Source organism: Falco punctatus (genome assembly GCF_963210335.1).
Source record: "Falco punctatus genome assembly, chromosome: 13".
Lineage (NCBI taxonomy): Eukaryota > Metazoa > Chordata > Aves > Falconiformes > Falconidae > Falco > Falco punctatus.
The window spans coordinates 29,575,810-29,592,217 of NC_137593.1; the positions used below are offsets into that span (position 1 = coordinate 29,575,810).

Sequence of the window (16,408 nt, forward strand, 5' to 3'; positions counted from 1 at the left end):
ACGTGTGGAAAGGACCCAGGGAGCTGTTAATGATCCAGAGAGCATTCAGCATGGATGCTTTCGGGGGGGGGGGGGGGGGGGGGGGGCCTGCAGGTCAGCACATGGTTTGGATTTGGCTCTCCCCCACCCTTACAGCTAATTAGGCTGAGCGCAGAGAGCGTTCCCTGCGGATGCGGAACATGTGCACAGCACAAGCATCACCTCCCGCAGGGGGGAGCCGGCCCCAGGAGCCCCCTCCCTGGGGTGGGTGAGGCAGCCAGGTAGCCCAGGGACGTGCACAGGCATCTGGGGGGGGGGGAGCGGAGGTTTTAATGAAGGGGTTTGAACTCGTTATCTGGCCTGGGTTCAAAAAATGCAAGAACACAAATCACACGCATAAATGCGGGTGGTGGGAAGGGGCTGGAGGGCAGCCAGGAGGACTGAGGTTACTGCAACACACGGCTCCCACCCTGCCCGCGCTGCCCAAGCACGCAGTAGTGCTTGCCTCTGCCCCATGGCTCTACCGGGCTACGGGAACATGGGGGACCCCTTCCCCTCTCCCACCCTCTCATCTCCCCCTGCCACCCTGGGACATCCCCAAACCCTGTGGCCAAGGCATTTAGTGGCTGTGGGTTGGCTGAGCTGTGGCAGCGGGGTCATCACTAGGTGGCAATTACGTCCCCAGCCTTGCCCCAGCCAGGGGAAACTGAAGCAAGCAGGAGATGGGGCTGGGGGATCTCGAGGCGCTGCCTGTTCCTCCACCTCCCTGCACACCAGCAGCTCAGGGCTTCTCAGTGGTGCTGGTGGGGGGGATGTGGTGCCACCAGGACACAGTGTCACTGGGACACAGGAGGTCAGCCGTGGCTGTGCTGACAATTGGTAACACCAGTGCAAATGGGGATGTGGGACCATTCAGATGGACGCAAATCTCATTCCCTGGGGGAAGCCCTAGCACAAGGCTCTCACCTCAGCACTGCAAAGCTGAGCTTTTGAAATGCTGAGGGTGCTGCCAGCCCTAAAGAGGCCCGGCTGCCACTCGATCACTCCCTGTGCCAGTTCCCAGCCCCACCATGCAGCTCAGGGGAGGACAGGGGTGCAGCACTTCACCCAAGGGCGGCTCCAGCTCCTGGTGCCATCCCAGTGCAGGGGCAGTGCTGAAACCAGTATGTGAGGCTGAAAACAGTGCATGGCAAAGTCCCGTCCTCGGCTGGGGCTCCTGGCAGCAGGCAGCTCGAGTTGATGCAAGAGAAAGACACCCATTGCCGTGGGGTTCCCAAACCACATTAATGGAAGACCTCAAACCTGCTGTGAACCCGCACCAGCAAGTTCGGCAGCACTTGAGGCTGAGACTGGCCATGGGCACCTCCAGCATCGCAGCATGGTGTTGGAAAGCAACACCGGATTTCCCAATCCAGCTGAAAGCTCCTCAGATGCTCTGTTGCTTTGATTATGACAGACCATGTTTTTTAAATCATTCTTGTATAAATATTTACACGTTTTTACAAGAACCATGCTTTGAGCAACAGGCCATGGCAGAAGAAGGGCCAGAAGGGAGGGAGCTGGATGCTAGATTGCTCCATCCCTGCTTCGGCAGGTCAGCTGGGGGTTGAGCATGACTGGCGGGGGACGCCGGGCTGCACCCATGCCCGGGACCCCAGGGCAATACATGCTATGTGCTGACAGCACCCTCACAACGGAAGGTGGCTGTTTGGTCTTATCCTGCCCCTTCCTCTCGCTCCCCTGGCTTTCTCCTCCTCAGGGAGCAGAGCCCAGCCAAGCACCAGAGCCGGTGGGGGCCAAACCGCCTGCTGCAGGTTACATTGCTGCCTGCTGCTGGGAGCCTCATGCAGCCCTACGTGTGTCCTCAGCCTCGTCCCTGGCCTCATGCCCAGCCAGGTCTGCAAACTACCATGTGCAGCCCCCACAAGCTGAGAAAGCCCCTTTGCCACCCACCACCAGGCAACAAGGGATGACATGGTTGCAGGTGGGATGGAGACCAGTCCTCTGCCCCCACTTCCACCCTGGGCACAGTTCCTCTGTCCCCTACTCCCACCCCAGCACTGCACCCCGGCCCAGCCCTTGAGCCTTGGGCCAGGTCAGGGAGAAGGCAGTGGGTGCCAGAAACCCCTGTGGGTCTCCTGGAAAGAGGAAGGGATGGGGCGGGGGTGTCCAGGGGTCACTGCATCCCCCATATCTACTCCCAAAGCCCCAGAGCTGGAGCTGCAGGGACAGTGGCTGCAAAAAAGCCTCCCGGTGTCATGGGGACACTCCCCCACCAGCCTCATCGTGCTCCCCAGAACTGTTGCTGTGTTTTTTGGGAATGATGAGGGTAAGCTCCCCTCCTCCCCTCCCCCACCCACAGATGGGATCCACAACCCAGCCTGGCTTTTTCCGCCAAGCTCAGCAGAAATTCACCCAGAAGGTCAGTGACCAGAGAAAGGGACGATCCATCATTAAATAAATTGTTTTCATTTCCCAGGATAAAGGGGAAGAAAAGGGGGGTGGGGGTGGGGGTGGGGTGTTGGACCAGGACTGAAAAAAAAAGAGCACAAGGCAGGAAAACCACCCGCCACGCTCCATGCCATTTGCAGCCTCGGCTCCTTCCCTGCAATCTCGCAGGGCTTTTACAGCCAAAGCTCTTAATATGATTATAATAATAATTTCTTCCCTAGCGATTTTTTTTTTTTTTTTAATAAACAGTCTCTTTTGAAATGTCACTGGGGAAGCCAAGAATCCAGCTGAGCCCTGGCTCAGAGGAAGGAGCAGGGGCTGGGGGAGTGTGCGAACGTGCACGGGTGCGTGCAGGCAAGCATGTGCGTGCGGGAGCGCGCAGGCCCCCATGGGGGCACCCTGGAGGGGGGGGCTCCACCGGAGCATGGGAGCATACCCAGGACAGTGAAAACCCAGCAGTTCCCTGGGGACAAGCAAGCAGGGGGTTCCTCTCCACCTCTCAGTCTGGGTGTCTCATTGAACCCCCGCCTCGCACCCCTGCTCTCCCACTCCTCTGTGTGGTCCCCCCCCCAGCTCCAGGGCTGGGCTTTGAAATCTGTTGAAAAGAGAGCCTTTTTGCCAAAATAAACAGCCTGTCATGTTAAATTACTCTCCCTTCCTCTCTGCCTCCCCTGCCTGTGTCCCCCCGCCCCATCCTGGCCTTTTTACCGGGGTCCACACCACTCCAGGCGAACTCCTGACTCCAGTGGGAGGCTCGTGGGATGCAGGAGTGCCAGCACTGGGGCTGGCGCAGTCGGGGTGCTGGGGCAGAGCTTCACCTACTGCCCGCATCCCAGTCTCCCTGCCCCTTGCCAGCTCCTCAACCCCCTGAAGTCTTTCTGCTGGGTGGTGGTGACAGCATCTTGCAGGGTCCTGGGCTCAGCAGTGATGCTGCACATGGCATCCTACAGAGGGGCAAGTTGGGTGAGGGATGCCGGGGAATTGCTGCAGCCCCTTGCCCATCCCTGCTATGTTGAGTGCTCTCATTGCCCTGGGATTTTTTCCTCTCTCTTGCTTGCCCTTGCTCTTGTTTTTGGGTTGTTTTCTCTCTCCTGTTTCTAACAGAGCAAAAATTCATAGAACCATAAAACGCTGAGATGGAAAACGAGCGATTAGCTCATTCAACCCAGCCCCTCTGCCAATGCCAGGCCGCTCCCCGCCAGCCTCCCAGTGACTCGTCCAGACCTAGCACTGCGCACTCCAGCCATGTCTTCCATGGCCAAACTGACCTTCTCGCTAGGAAACTTTTCCTGGTGCCTCACCTCCCATGGAGATGTGCTATGTTTGGGCCCATTGCTGGGTTACCTGTCCTGGTGCTTCCCTGAGTACCCAGCCCTGCACTGTACCTTGTGAGCAGCTTGCCCCCCACCACTGCTTGGCCCTGGCCAGGGCTCAGCCCCCCAGTTTTGTTGTTTCGTCTGTACAAGATGGAGCTTCTGCTGCCTCCCCACCACACCGACCTGTGCCATCCCCTCCCCACGCCACTTCTCTCCCTGCTGCTGGGTTGGTCTCTCGCGGTGCTCGGCTCAGATGGGGAGGGATGCATGCAGTGGCCTTTCGGCTTCATGGCCCCTGTGCACAGAACAGCGCCGGGCACGCTCCCCCTGGCAGGCAAAGTGCAGGCAGGGGCCAGACCATGCTCCCCTCCGTGGCTCATACTGCAGGCACATGAATAGGCTCTGTGAGTTGAAGCTCTGGCCCTGCTCCCTCTTGGAAGGCAGGGAAGGCAGCCAGGACTCCCTGGAGCTCTGCGGGCAGAAGGACAGACAGTCGTGAGGGACAGCACCCTACCTGGAGGGTGTCTCTCCAGCCACGTGGGAGAGACAACTGGAAACAACCCTGGGGAGATCCAGAAGCCTTGTCCGGGCTATATAAGAGGGCCATAAAGAGCCTGAGTTACAGGAGGTGGGAGGACCAGCTGTGAGCCCCATGTCTCTCTCTCCCCTCCCCAGAAGAGGTCCCATGGCTCCACACTTGGCTGTGACCCCCTTCCCACATGGGTTCCTACTGCCACAGAGCCCCCCCTACTCCCTTCCCTGGTCTGACCAAGGGCAGGAATGGTTTGCAGGGAAGCCTGGGATTACTGAACCATGCTGTCCTGCTGGGACACCCCTGCCTTCCACTCACAGGCTGTAGTTATTAAGAACTCTCACTCAGGGGCCATGAAGCTGGAGAACCTGCCTGGGGAAGGGCATGGTGTGCACCCCCCACTCCAGGATTTGTAGGAGATGCTGGGGAACTGAGGGCAGGTACAGCCAGAAAGGCTGTGTGGAAACAACACGCTGTGGCTGGAGCTGCCCTGACTCCAGGTGGGTTGCGGGCTAAGCCTGTCCCAGGCAGCTCTCGGGAGGCAGGCAGTGACTGAGACCCTGCTGAGATGTGAGCGTGGCCCGAAGTGCTGCCAGCAGCGCGGCCCTTGCTTCTGCAGCCTCTGCTCCTCCTGGCGGCGGCCAGGCTGGGGAACGCCACCCCAGGCGCCGCGGCCCGCGCCCATCCCGCTGCCTGGCGGTTCTGGGGCCGAAGGCGCCAGTTTGTGTGTCCTCCCGTGGGATGCTCCCCGCGGGACAGCGCTGTCGCCAGCCGACCGCGCCGCCGGGCCCCGCCGTCGCCATGACGACCGCAGCAGCCGCGCTTCGTGCGGTGCGGGGCCGTGCTGCTGGGGCTGGGCGGGGCCGTGCTGCTGGGGCGGGGCCGGGGGGCGGGGCCGTGCTGCCGGGGCTGGGCGGGGCCGTGCTGCTGGGGCGGGGCCGGGGGGCGGGGCCGTGCTGCTGGGGCTGGGCGGGGCCGTGCTGCTGGGGCGGGGCCGGGGGGCGGGGCCGTGCTGCTGGGGCGGGGCCGGGGGGCGGGGCCGTGCTGCTGGGGCGGGGCGGGGCGGGCCCAAGCAGGCAGGCGGGACGAGCCCGAGGCTCCTGTCCGGCCCAGGGGCGCCGGAGCTACCGGCTGTGGGCGTGGGCCGGGGCCTGGGTCTCATCCTGATCCTGATCCTGGGCCTGGTTCTGTGCCTGATCCTGATCCTGGAACTGGACCTGATCCTGATCCTGGGCTCGATCCTGATCCTGATTCTGGGCCTGGGCCTGGACCTCGGCTTGATCCTGATCCTGCGACTGGGATTCGGCCTTAACCTGGGCCTGAGCAAGCTGTGGGCTGGTTGCACAGCTGGACGCAGGGGCCTCTGCACCGCCGAGGGGCACCAGGGGCTGCCCACATCTTGCAAGCTTGAGCCTGAGCCTGATGGAGCCAGGGGCTGGGCACAGGGCTGGGCCTGCAGGGCTGTGCTGGGCACCTGCATGGTGGGCACAGGGTCCCTTGTCCCTCCCAGAGCCACTACAGCATGCCACGGCTCCTGCACGAGCCTGCTCCCAGCTCCTGTGGGCATAACACAACTTGGGAGCAGACCTGCCCTGGCAGCCCCAGGCAGCTGGGCCTGCCGAGCTGAGCTGGGCCAGGGCGGGAGGGCAGTGGGTCACCTCTGTTCAGCACTTGCTTTGAGGGGATGCTGCTGGCACGCAGCCCCAGTGCCAGGAGAGGCATGGGAGACCTCGATGTCATCCTGGCATGACCCATCAGCTGAGCATCCCTTCTTATCCTGTTGGACTGAGGTGGCGGGGGTGGGGCACAGTGTTAATTGGTCCCCCTGCCCTGGGTCTGCTCTGGGGGGACACGGTGCTCCCAGCAGCTCTCTCTGGCACTTGCCCAGCAGTGGTGCTTGTCAACACCTGACTGGTGCTTCCCTCCACCCACACCACACCGGCTCCCAGCCCTGCCCTTCCTACCCATGTATTTTTACTCCTGTTCAGAGCAGGCTCAGGACAGCAGCGGAGCTGCCATGGCAGCCAGCACTTCCCCCTGGCACAGCTACCTAGGGGTGATTGTGTCCCGTGAAAGGCAGCGGCTAGAGCATTTCCAGCAGGCCGAGAACATCCTGCTGACTCTGCTGGAGGTTGTCCATGCCAGGGAGCCCCGCTTCCTTGTGGATTATGCCAGGAACCTGGAAGCCTTCGAGTTTGCTCTCTGTGCCTCCGAGGATGCTGTCACTGTGGAGGTCCCTCTGCGGATTGATGGCGATGCCCTGAGGGTGCTGGCCTGCCAACCTGGGGACACCTCAGTTGGGCACCTCCCGGGGCCGGGCACCTACTATCTGCAAGTGTCCCCTTCAAGGACTGACTTGGAGGACTGGACCAGCGCCATGGGCGTGATGGAGCATGGAGGTGGTGCAGGGTGCTTGGTTCCGGGCAAAGTCCTCCAGCACCTGAAAGAGCTCCTTGTTTCAGCCATCGTGCACTGCCAACGCTGCTTCCTGCTTCAGCCAGGTGCGTACAAGGTGGGGCGCTTCCCTGGCCAGGAGCTGCCTCCAGCACAGCTGGGGAGCCCAGCATGGTGGTGGTCCCTGCGCAGATGGGCTGGGATGCAAGTCCCTGTGCACGAGGCCCAAAGCGTGCAGGAGGGAGCACCCTGCTGTATGCTGGGACAGGCTTTGCCCTCAGCTAAGGGTGGGGAGATGCAAACTAGTCCCTGCCATCCCATGGCAGCAGAGTCATCCTCAGGCACCTTCACCCTGGGCTGCTGGCACCCTCCTTTGCAGGTGGCAGCTGAACGCCAGGGTTCACCCACCCTTGCTGTCAGTCCCCAGGGAGGGTTTGCTCAGGGACTTGGCATGCTTGGCTCACCCTAACCACATTCCTCCTGACTCTTCTGGCCTTTGAGTGCCCTCTGTTCCCTGGAGGAGGCTGTTTGGAGGGTGAGATGGAAAAGTGTCAGGGTTGGACTGGGACCCTGGGGCATGGGTCTAATCCTGAGTGCACACAGGCTCCAGCTGAGAGCAGTGTCCCTAGGGAGGACACGGTGGGGAAGGTACCCTGGGAATGGCTATAGAAGTCCCATCAGGCTCTTCATGCATTTCCGTCTCCAAAGGTGGTTCTTGAAGTAAATCTCAGTGTTGATGGAAAGATGATGTGAGAGGACCAGCAGGTCTGAAAAACTCTTAACCCAGCCCCAGCGAGCCCACCGTTCCCTCCTTCCTCCACGGCCAAGCCAGAGTCCTTCATCTTCCTCTACCCCCACAACCTGAGACCTTTCCTGGTCCATATTTCTTGGATCACCTTGTTTTTCTTGGCACTGTTCAGCCACCCAGCAGCATGGCCCCGTTTGGCTGCTTGGGGGGCTTCCTGCTGTGCCCACACCCACTCGTCTGGCCCTGAGCCCTGCTGGAGCGATGCTCCTTCCCCAGAATCACCCCAGAGGGAGTTGGTCAATGGTTTTTGCTGGGGAACCACAGCCAAACCACAGCATTGGAACGGGATGAGTTGGGCAGGATGGGACGTGCCCGTGGGTGTTGCAGCACACACCCGGTTCAGCCTGTGGGACCAGCTGTGGTAATCTCCCAACTGCAGCCAAACCCTCCATGTCTAGGTGACCTCAGTGCCGAACATCTGCAGGAAGATGCCATGGAGCTCTCCCTGCTGATCCGTAGCAGCTGGAAGACCATCCGCTTTGACATCATCCCCGTGGTGAGGAGGCAGCAGGAGCCACTCCAGCTCAAGGGGCGGCAGAGTGACAGGGGCTTCCCTGAAGGCAGCCTCAGGAAGGCCACGGAAGAGGCCCACTTCATCCCTGCCTCTCCCCATTGCTGGAGGTGAGCAGCTCAGCTGTGTGCATTGTGGGGTGATGCTGCCCTGAGGATCCCCCCCCCCGGGTGGCAGCACTGCCGGGTGTAGGGAAAAAGGAGATGGGAAAGTGGAGGGACATGTCAACAGGGAGGTCAATTCACCCCCTCATGATGCCCAAACCTGCTGTCCTGTTTTGGGGAAAAAACCTCAGCCAAATTTCAGGCAGCTCAAGGAAAGAGGGAGGGGATGCAACTGAAGGTAACCCCCCAAATGTGTTTGCAGGAGCTGAACCCTGGCTGTGTGGAGCCCTGCTCAGGCTTCAGGAGCAAGCCTGAGCATCTGGCAGCAGCAGGGTAATAAGGTGCCTCCCAGGGCGAGCTGCAGGACTGAGCAGGGCTGGGGTGACACACATCTGCCTGCCAGCACAGCTACCCAGCCCCCAGGAAGGGCTGAGCGTCTGGCTGGACCAGCCCAGGCTTATTTTGGGCACCGTGTGGTCTAGCTTGATGGTCAGCCCTTTCTTGGGGCCCAATCCAGCCCCCCCTCCGGGGCAGTCTGCAGCCCTCCCTGCTGCACTTAGGGGAGCACAACCCTGCTTTGTCTCCTCTCTTGTCCCTCCTGGGAAGGCAGGAGCTGCTCAGCAGCATTTCCATCATGCTGCAAATCTTTTTTTTCCTTTTTGTTAGAAGTGGGTGCAGGAGATGGATCCAGGATGCTGCATGTCTGAGGCCATGTGGGTGGCTGGGGGGGGTGTGTGTCCTCACACATGCCAGGTCACTGCAGGTATCCTCTCCCCAGCTGGGAGGGTGCAGGTCTCCTTCCTCCCTCTCATCTGACCCCATTTTCTCTTGCCAGATCCTCTACTCACGTCCCCATCCTGAAGCTGCTCCAGGCGGTGGACATGCTGAAGGGACCCCGTCTGGACAGCCTTCGCCTGCTCAACCAGCTGCACAGCCAGGACTGGGGAGAGGAGGGTGGGAAAGGTGGTCTCACCTTCAACCACCTGAAGGTAGGTAGGTTCTGCTAGTGGGACCACGGCTCTCTGGGCAGGCAGAGCCAAGACTGCTCCTCTGCACCCTGCTGCAGCTTAGCCACTGCTGGAAGAAGATCCCAAACAACGAGCCTGAGTTCCTGCAGTGCTTTGGGATGTACCAGCCTATGGCTGCATCTAGAATGGATGCACGCCGCTGGCCATGGTCAGAGGGGTTTGATACTTCTTCCTTGCAAGTAGCAGATGCTTCCAGGATTGAGCCAGCAACTTCCAGCCTGAAATGCCCTGAGCATTAAGAGTTGGGGCTCTGTGCTGATATGCCAGGCATCCCCTGGCACAGGCTGCCTGTGTCTGCAGGGGCCATGCTGGGGATTGCATTGCTGTGCCTGCCATGCCGCAGGCCACCTTGTGCCCCGGTGTGCTGGGGGGTGCTCATACAGGGCTGAGGGTGGCGTTTCTTCTGACAAAGCCCTCCTCTCCCCACCCAACCTGTTTTTGGCACTCTGGACCCATGCCAGCTGGTGACGCTGGTCAGGAAAGGGGCCGTGCTGGGGACAGCACCTGGTGACACAATCCAGGTGTGCCTTGCCTTGTGGTGACTCTCTGGGTCAGAGGTGGAGAAGGTGGCAAAGTTGTCTTCTGCCAAGAGAACAACTCTAGCTCCAAGTAACCCAAATCTTGTGGGTTTTGCTTTATGTTGCATTCTTCAATGTTTGGGGTATTTTTTTTTAAAAAAAGGCACAGTATGCATCTGTCCTTCAAGAAAGCATCTTCTGCTCCAGCCCACTGTATGCGTTGCCCATAACACTATGTCTCCAAAAAGCACCTGTGCCAAGCCATTTGCCAGCACAACACCAAAGAATCTGGCATAGCAGCTGCAGGGGGTTCACCTGCTTTGCCAGCAGCTGACAGAAATCACAAGCAGGGCTTTTTACTATTGCTTAGCACTTGTGGAAAGCTTGGGTGTGTTGTTTGAGAGCTGCTTTGGAGCTGAGACAGGGACTCTTCGGGGAGTGAAGCAAAGGTTCAAAAGTAAGGAGCAGTGGGGCATCAGCTGTGCCTGCAGCAGCCAAAGCAGAGTTTCGAGAGCCTGCACAGCCCTAGGCTGCAGGGGGTGTGATGTCTGTGTTAAAAGCTCAGGCCCATGGGTGGTTGTGTGGTGACCTGCAGGGTCTGAAGGCACGGCCTTTGTGGCAAGTGCCTGATCCTGCACCCTTCTCTCCCTCCTCACAGATGGTGCTGCTGTGGAGCACGGAGTTCTTCCCCTCCCCAGAGGACTGGCAGGACCTGGAGGGCTCTGTCTACAGGCTCTTGGTGATTCTCCTCCGCTGTCTGGCCACCCGGCACCTGCCCCACTTTCTGCACCCGGAGGAGAACCTCTTTCAAGGAGAGGCCCTGGACTTTGCCTCCATCTACTGTAAGGTGGACAGCTTTGCCCGGGAGCCCCAGCGCTTCCTCCGCTTCCATTTTGGCCTCCCTGAACGCACTGTGAGCTGGCAGGCAGACCCCAGCACACAAGCCCTCCTGCAGCTCCCCACTGAGAACAGGTCCTACTGGGACACAGCCTACTTTGACATCTTGCTCAGCCAGGTAATGCCAGACCCTCGGCTGGTCTTGCGAGGCAGCGTGCAACAGCACCAGAAACCGCCTGGGCCGGGCAGCATAGGATGTGCTGGAATTTTCCCCCTGGAGCCCTCCAGCCGCTGGCAGCTGGCTGGCATACGCTGCCTAACCCTGCTGCGGAGGCTGCAGGAGGCTGGCAATGCTGGGCTCAAGCAGAGCAGGGCATCCCCTCCCCTCACTCCCCACCTGCCTCTGCTTAGTTCCAGGTGTACCAGATCCAGGACGGCATGCGCCACTCGGCAATGTCCCAGCTCCTCTCAAAGATCCAGGAAGAAATCCCCCAGCAGAGCTGAATGGGACCCCACTGCCACCCCGTCTGGGGGTCTTGAAACTCAGGGGGATGCAAGGCAAGCTATGGAGCCATGGAGCAGCACACTGCCATGTTACTTTATTGAGGAAAGATGGTACCAGGAAACAAGTGCATGTCTGCTCCCCTGGTAGAGCTGGGTGTGTCATTCCAGGGTACCTAATCTTGAGGGGGTGGCTGGCGTCCTGGGCTGCTGGGCTCTGGCGCAGGGATGGCCAAAGTTGATGGCAGTGGGAGGGAAGGGACCTGTGGTCAGACCCTGCATCCAGCCCTTGTGTCATCTTGCAGTAAGGCTGCCATGCACTGGGGCCAGGGCAAGGGGAGTGACTGGGGGCCAGGCCATCAGGGTAAGGAGTGACCCTGCACGGGAGAAGGGGTTTTGAGCCCTGTCCTGCATCTGCTGAGCTGTAGCTCTCACCTCCATGTCCCCTGCTCTTCTACCTTCTCCTCGCTCTGTCTTGGGCTGCTGGGTGTTGCAGTGTTTTCTGCCAGCATCCTGGGGAGGCAGGGGAACCCCTCTGCCTGCCAGCCGCTCGCAGCCAGGCATGGGGGGAGAGCTGCACCTCCTTGTCCAGACCCCTTTGCAGGGGTGCTCACAGCCTGCTGTGGCGGCAGTGCCTGAGGGCATCTCTCAGGGCACACAGCACGCGGTCCACATTGCCACTGGTCGAGTTGCAGCCCATGAGGCCGATTCGCAGGACCTGGGAGGAGAAGGGTGAATGTCTCCCTGCAGCACCCACCTTTGCGGCCATGCCCCGGTGCTGTTTCCCTGTGGCCCGGCAGCAAAGCACAGGCTCCCACATGAAGCAGGGGGGCATGTGAGGAACAGCCATGCAACCAGCCCAGCACGAGTGCGTGCACAACTCCCTGCTTGCTCCTATTTAACATGCGGTTCCTCTAAAGACATGTCACCCCGCTAATTATGTGTGCAGTTATCCAATTATGCCCGGCAATTGTGTGTGATTAGGAGCCGCTATGTATTGCTGCAGGCGATGGGATGCATCCAGCCGTGTGTTTGCTGTTTGCAGCCAGAGAGCACCCTTTAATCGTGGGGCGTGCTGCTGATGGATGTGGCCGCAGCCGGGTTCCGTGCCCAGATGTGGCCAGCGAGAGGGGAAGATGCAGCCCACCTTGCCCACCGAGGGCCCCAGGCCCCCAGCGATCTCAATGGAATAGTTGTCCATGAGAAAGGCTGTGATCTCCTTCCAGTCATAGCCCTCGGGCACCCTGACAGTGGTGACAGTGGGAAGCCTTGCCTTCTGCGGAAGAGAGAAAGTGGGTTAAATCTGCATCTCCTGGCCATGGCCCTGTCTCCCGGTGAGCCCCGCAGCCTGCCAGGAGAGAGTATTACTGGGGGTGGGGAGGCATATTGTTTTTCTCCACCGCCAAAAGCTGCCCAGCCTTGTAGGGCCATGCCCTCACACTGCCCCTGCACCGTGACGGTGGGCTCACCCAGCACTCACCTCCTCCTTCACGAAGAGCTCAAGCCCCAGGTCGCACAGCCCCTGGCACAGCTGGGTGCAGTTGGCCCGGTGGCGTTCCCAAGAGTTCTCTAGACCCTGCGGGCAGAGAGGAGCGAGAAGGTCCCCGCCACTGGTGGGCATCTCCTGGCACCCACCATTCCCCCAAGCCCCACTGGCACTGCCACTGCCCTCCATCTGTGCGGCGCTGCTCACCAGCTCTGCCAGCACGGCCAAGCCTTCCCGCAGGCTGAAGAAGCTGTTGATCGGTGCTGTGTGGTGGTACCTGCAAAACCCAAGGGGCACCCAGGTGGGTTCAGCCCAGCCCATGGCAGAGCAGTACTCCAGCTCATAGTGGGGGGAACCAGGGCACAGCATCCTCCCTGCTCTTCATCCAGCGCAGAGGGGATGCAAATCCCCCGTGACTGCTTTGCAACCATTAGACAGGGCGATGGGGAGACAGGGCCTGAGCCGTGCAGGGCAGGCAGCCCCCGAGCAGGGTGAAGGCTGTGGCCAGGATGGCTGCAGCCATCTGTCCCGGACAGCCTGCCCTCACCTTCGCAGCTCCCCATCGCAGCCCCAGTAGTTTGCCAACCAGCTCATGTCCAGATAGAAGGACAGGGGCTTCGTCTTCCTCCTCAGCATCTTCTCCCTGCAAAGCAGAGTGATGGGGAGGAGCTGGACCTTGACCCCGCCAGCTTGGGGGGTGTGTGGGGGGTGTCAGTCCTGTGGGAGGACCCTCCTAAAGCAACACTAGGCCCTCAAAGCAAGTGCAGAGGTTGGCTCTGGTACCCATCGCTGCCCAAGGATGGGCCAGGCTCTGACCCCGCAGAGCTGCTGCTGGGCATGTTCTCCAGAGCTGGGCTGGAGCGGATGGCTGGCAAAGCAGGTGGGTGACAGCCTCCCTCAGCCCCCCTGCCTTTCCCCCCGGGGTGGGGCAGGGCTGCCCTTACCTGGCTCGCTCACTGAACGAGATGGGGGCACTGCCAGGGGGGGCGTTGAGGACTTTCTGAGACCCCGAGTACAGGACGTCAACCTCTGCTTGAGAGGGGAGGCAGCTCCTTAGGGACTGGGGGCTCCCAGCAGGCACGTGCTGAACCTCCCCAGTCCAGCTGCAAGTGCTGGGTGGGAAGCACAGAGCGGCACACGCTGCAGATCCTGCTTTTGTCTGTCCTGCTTTGGGGGGACACTCTGGCACTGCTGACAGTCCCCGAGGGGAACAGCAGGTGGACCAGTCTATAGTGCTGCTAGCCTGAAACGCAGGCGGTAGGACTGATCCCACTGCCCTCCCTCTCTGGCCCAGGTGTGAGCCCCCTCGTCCTGGGAGCGCCTGCGGTGGCACTGTGGCTCTTACCCTGCTGGTCCATGAAGATGGGGGCTCCCCCGAGCGATGCCACCGCATCCACAAGCAGCAGGCAGCCATGGCTGTGGGAGGACAAAGCTCAGATAGGTGTCCCTGCCACCTCCTCTTGCCACCCCTCTGCCTGCAGGCCTGGCATCCTGGTCCTCCCGAGGCCGTGTGTCTCATATGAGCCACTTCCAGCATCACAGGACAAGAGAAGAGGCTGGGCCATGTAAACCCCCATGCCCCGATCCCCAACGGCAACCTTGGGGTGCCGCTAGACCCTGTGGGTGCCTGCTATGCGCTGACCGGTGGCAAAGCTCGCCCAGCCCCTCCAGTGGCTGCAGCACCCCTGTGGAGGACTCGCCGTGGGTGATGAAGAGCACCGAGGGCTTGTGCTGCACCAGGCCCTGCATGAAACAGAGGGGAAGGTGACCACCCTTGCTGCCAGCTCATGCCCACCACCCCGCACCACGGCTGACACTCACTTCCTCAATGTCCCACAGAGTGAAGTACTCGCCTGGGGGCTTCAGCAGCTCATGGACGTTGGCTCCTGGAAGGGATTTGAGCAGAGGGAGAGTGAGGCTTGGTCAGGCTTCCCACTGGGCAGCTACCTGCTCTGCAGGAAAATTGGTCATGCATGAACCAGGAGTGTGGCTGCCCGCCAGGGTCTTGCCTCCCATGGATTTGCCCCGTGGAAAAGCCATAAACCACCATAAAAGGAGGGACATCACCTCAGAAAAAACCTGCAGTGCTCTCCAGCTACAGAAGATGTGCTGCTGGTCACTTGTCACAGCACTCTCCAAACTATCAAGCTGCAACAAGGTCTTTTACCATCACATACCAACACACTCTTCACGCCAGTTCTGCTGCCTTTGTCTCATCCAGAACACACTCTCTCTTCTCTTGTTTCTTCCTCGGCTGCTCTCTTCATTGGCTCTCAACCACTTAACAGAACCAGCCACAGCTGCACCTTATCTACATCGGCCAACCTGTGGCCCCCGAAGCCAACCCACAGTTGTATATTATCAATGCTAATTAACCCAGCTTCATTCCTCTACAGTCACTGCCACTGGGATGGGGAGACAGAGACCCAGAGGTCACATCCTGGCATCCTGTCCACAAGCCTGGTTCCCTGAGCCCTGCCAGTACCATCCAGCTGTCCCTGGCATACCCAGCCTCCTGGCAATGTCGGCAGCACGTTGTCCCCAGATGCCGTTGACAGCCACCAGTGCAGTGTCATCACGGTCCAGCAGGTTGAGGAGGGCAGCCTCCATAGCACAGTGGCCAGTGCCACTGATGGCCAGGGTCAGCCGGTTCCGCGTCTGGAAGGCATACTGGATGCCCGCCTTGATCTCATCCATCACCTGTGGCAGCAGGGGACCAGCCGGCACTGCTATTGTACCCCTCACCCTGGCAGAGCTGGCCCAGTCCCTTGCGGGGGGCAGGGGAGGGGAGGAGAGGAAGGCTGGGCTGGGGCAGCTTACCTGCAGCACCTCGGGGTGCATGTGGCCCAGGAGCTGCTGGCTGCCTGCAGCCAGGATGCGGGGGGGGACGTTGCTGGGCCCTGGCCCAAGCAGCAGCCTCTCTGGCACAGCCAGGGGCCGAAGCAGCACCTGGGGCGGGGGGACGCAGAGCAGGCTGGTGGCCATGGCACGCCTTGCCATTCCCAGGAGCCGAGCCTGGAGGAGAGCAGCAGTGGAGGCTGCCTGTGCGGCACCCAGCACAGCAGTGCAGTGCATCTTGCGCCAGCAGTGTCCAGTGTCCTTGTGGACCCTGACCCCAAGGCTCAGTGCTCCCCGCCGCAGGCCCGGACTCTGCCCCTGGCCGCCTACTTGTCCGGTTAATGTGCCACCAGTGCCATCCCTGCTGTCTCGGACCCCTCATTTTGGGGGGGTCTCCCCTTGCTAGTGCTGGAGGTTTGCTCCCCAGGCACTCCAGCCTCTGGGACTGGAAGGGACTCACGCAGACTCTGTCCCCATGGGCCCCAGGACACTGTGGCTGATTGTTCCCAGCACTATCTCAGCAGGTGGGATCCCTGCTCCTGAGCACACAGGTCCTGTGCCATGGGATGGTTGTGCCAGAGCTGTCCCAGCACAGCTGCCACAGTCACGAGTCCTCCAGCAGTACAAAGGACTTTCCCTGACCAAAGACCTGCCTTGCCAAAGGGCGCCTGGCTAAGTGACAGCTCCTGGAGGAGGCTGGCCAGTGGGATGGTTTGCACAAGGGCAGAGCCTTGGGGTGGGACATGGCCACAGTCCCTGCTGCAGCGAGTTGTGCTCTGCAGGCATTACAGCCTGATGATGATGCCACTGACCACGTGTGCTCGCTCAGTATGCTGTGCTTGTCACCTGCCATGTGTACCCATGGTCCATCATATCATGCCCTTCCTCTGGCATGTTCTCTGCCATCCATACTCTGAAACACAAATGAGTTGCCTGCTTCCATCTCCTGGCAGGGCCAGGAGGTGGTCCCTGGCTGGAGGGGCCACTGAGTGAGCAAAGCTTTGGGCTGAGGGTGACAGCTATGGGGTGGGGTGGGAAGGCTTGGCACCAGCAACTGGTGCTGAAGGTGTTTGGGGACAGATGTGTGGTGCTGGCAACGGTGCCA

General features: G+C 60.6%; 2 protein-coding genes across 2 annotated transcripts; one reads left to right on the plus strand and one right to left on the minus strand.

The window, feature by feature from the left end:
- Window positions 1-5,312: 5,312 nt before the first annotated feature.
- MAB21L4 (mab-21 like 4) lies at window positions 5,313-11,088 on the plus strand. The gene is made up of 5 exons (XM_080409072.1): window positions 5,313-6,779; window positions 7,879-8,101; window positions 8,931-9,084; window positions 10,300-10,656; window positions 10,890-11,088. Exons 1-5 carry the CDS (start codon window positions 6,245-6,247, stop codon window positions 10,980-10,982), a joined length of 1,362 nt encoding a protein of 453 aa, XP_080265198.1. The 5' UTR covers window positions 5,313-6,244; the 3' UTR covers window positions 10,983-11,088.
- Window positions 11,089-11,585: 497 nt separating this feature from the next.
- Window positions 11,586-16,006, minus strand: AGXT (alanine--glyoxylate aminotransferase). The gene is made up of 10 exons (XM_080409082.1): window positions 14,973-16,006; window positions 14,287-14,351; window positions 14,108-14,208; window positions 13,811-13,881; window positions 13,410-13,494; window positions 13,013-13,108; window positions 12,673-12,742; window positions 12,460-12,555; window positions 12,127-12,255; window positions 11,586-11,697 (listed from the first exon to the last, which is right to left on the minus strand). The coding sequence occupies exons 1-10, from the start codon at window positions 15,538-15,540 to the stop codon at window positions 11,590-11,592; spliced, it is 1,389 nt and encodes a 462-aa protein (XP_080265208.1). The 5' UTR covers window positions 15,541-16,006; the 3' UTR covers window positions 11,586-11,589.
- Between the last annotated feature and the right edge of the window lie 402 nt (window positions 16,007-16,408).

Bases quoted from the DNA above. Each gene is read 5' to 3' on its own strand.
- AGXT (XM_080409082.1), bottom strand. From the start codon at position 15,540: ATGCACTGCACTGCTGTGCTGGGTGCCGCACAGGCAGCCTCCACTGCT. The intron at 14,209-14,286 runs GTGAGTGTCAGC...TGTTTCATGCAG, and splicing joins CTCTGTGGGACATTGAGGAA to GGCCTGGTGCAGCACAAGCC. The intron at 12,256-12,459 runs GTGAGTGCTGGG...TCTCTTCCGCAG, and splicing joins AGCTCTTCGTGAAGGAGGAG to AAGGCAAGGCTTCCCACTGT.
- MAB21L4 (XM_080409072.1), top strand. From the start codon at position 6,245: ATGTATTTTTACTCCTGTTCAGAGCAGGCTCAGGACAGCAGCGGAGCT. The intron at 9,085-10,299 runs GTAGGTAGGTTC...CCCTCCTCACAG, and splicing joins TCACCTTCAACCACCTGAAG to ATGGTGCTGCTGTGGAGCAC. The intron at 10,657-10,889 runs GTAATGCCAGAC...GCCTCTGCTTAG, and splicing joins TTGACATCTTGCTCAGCCAG to TTCCAGGTGTACCAGATCCA.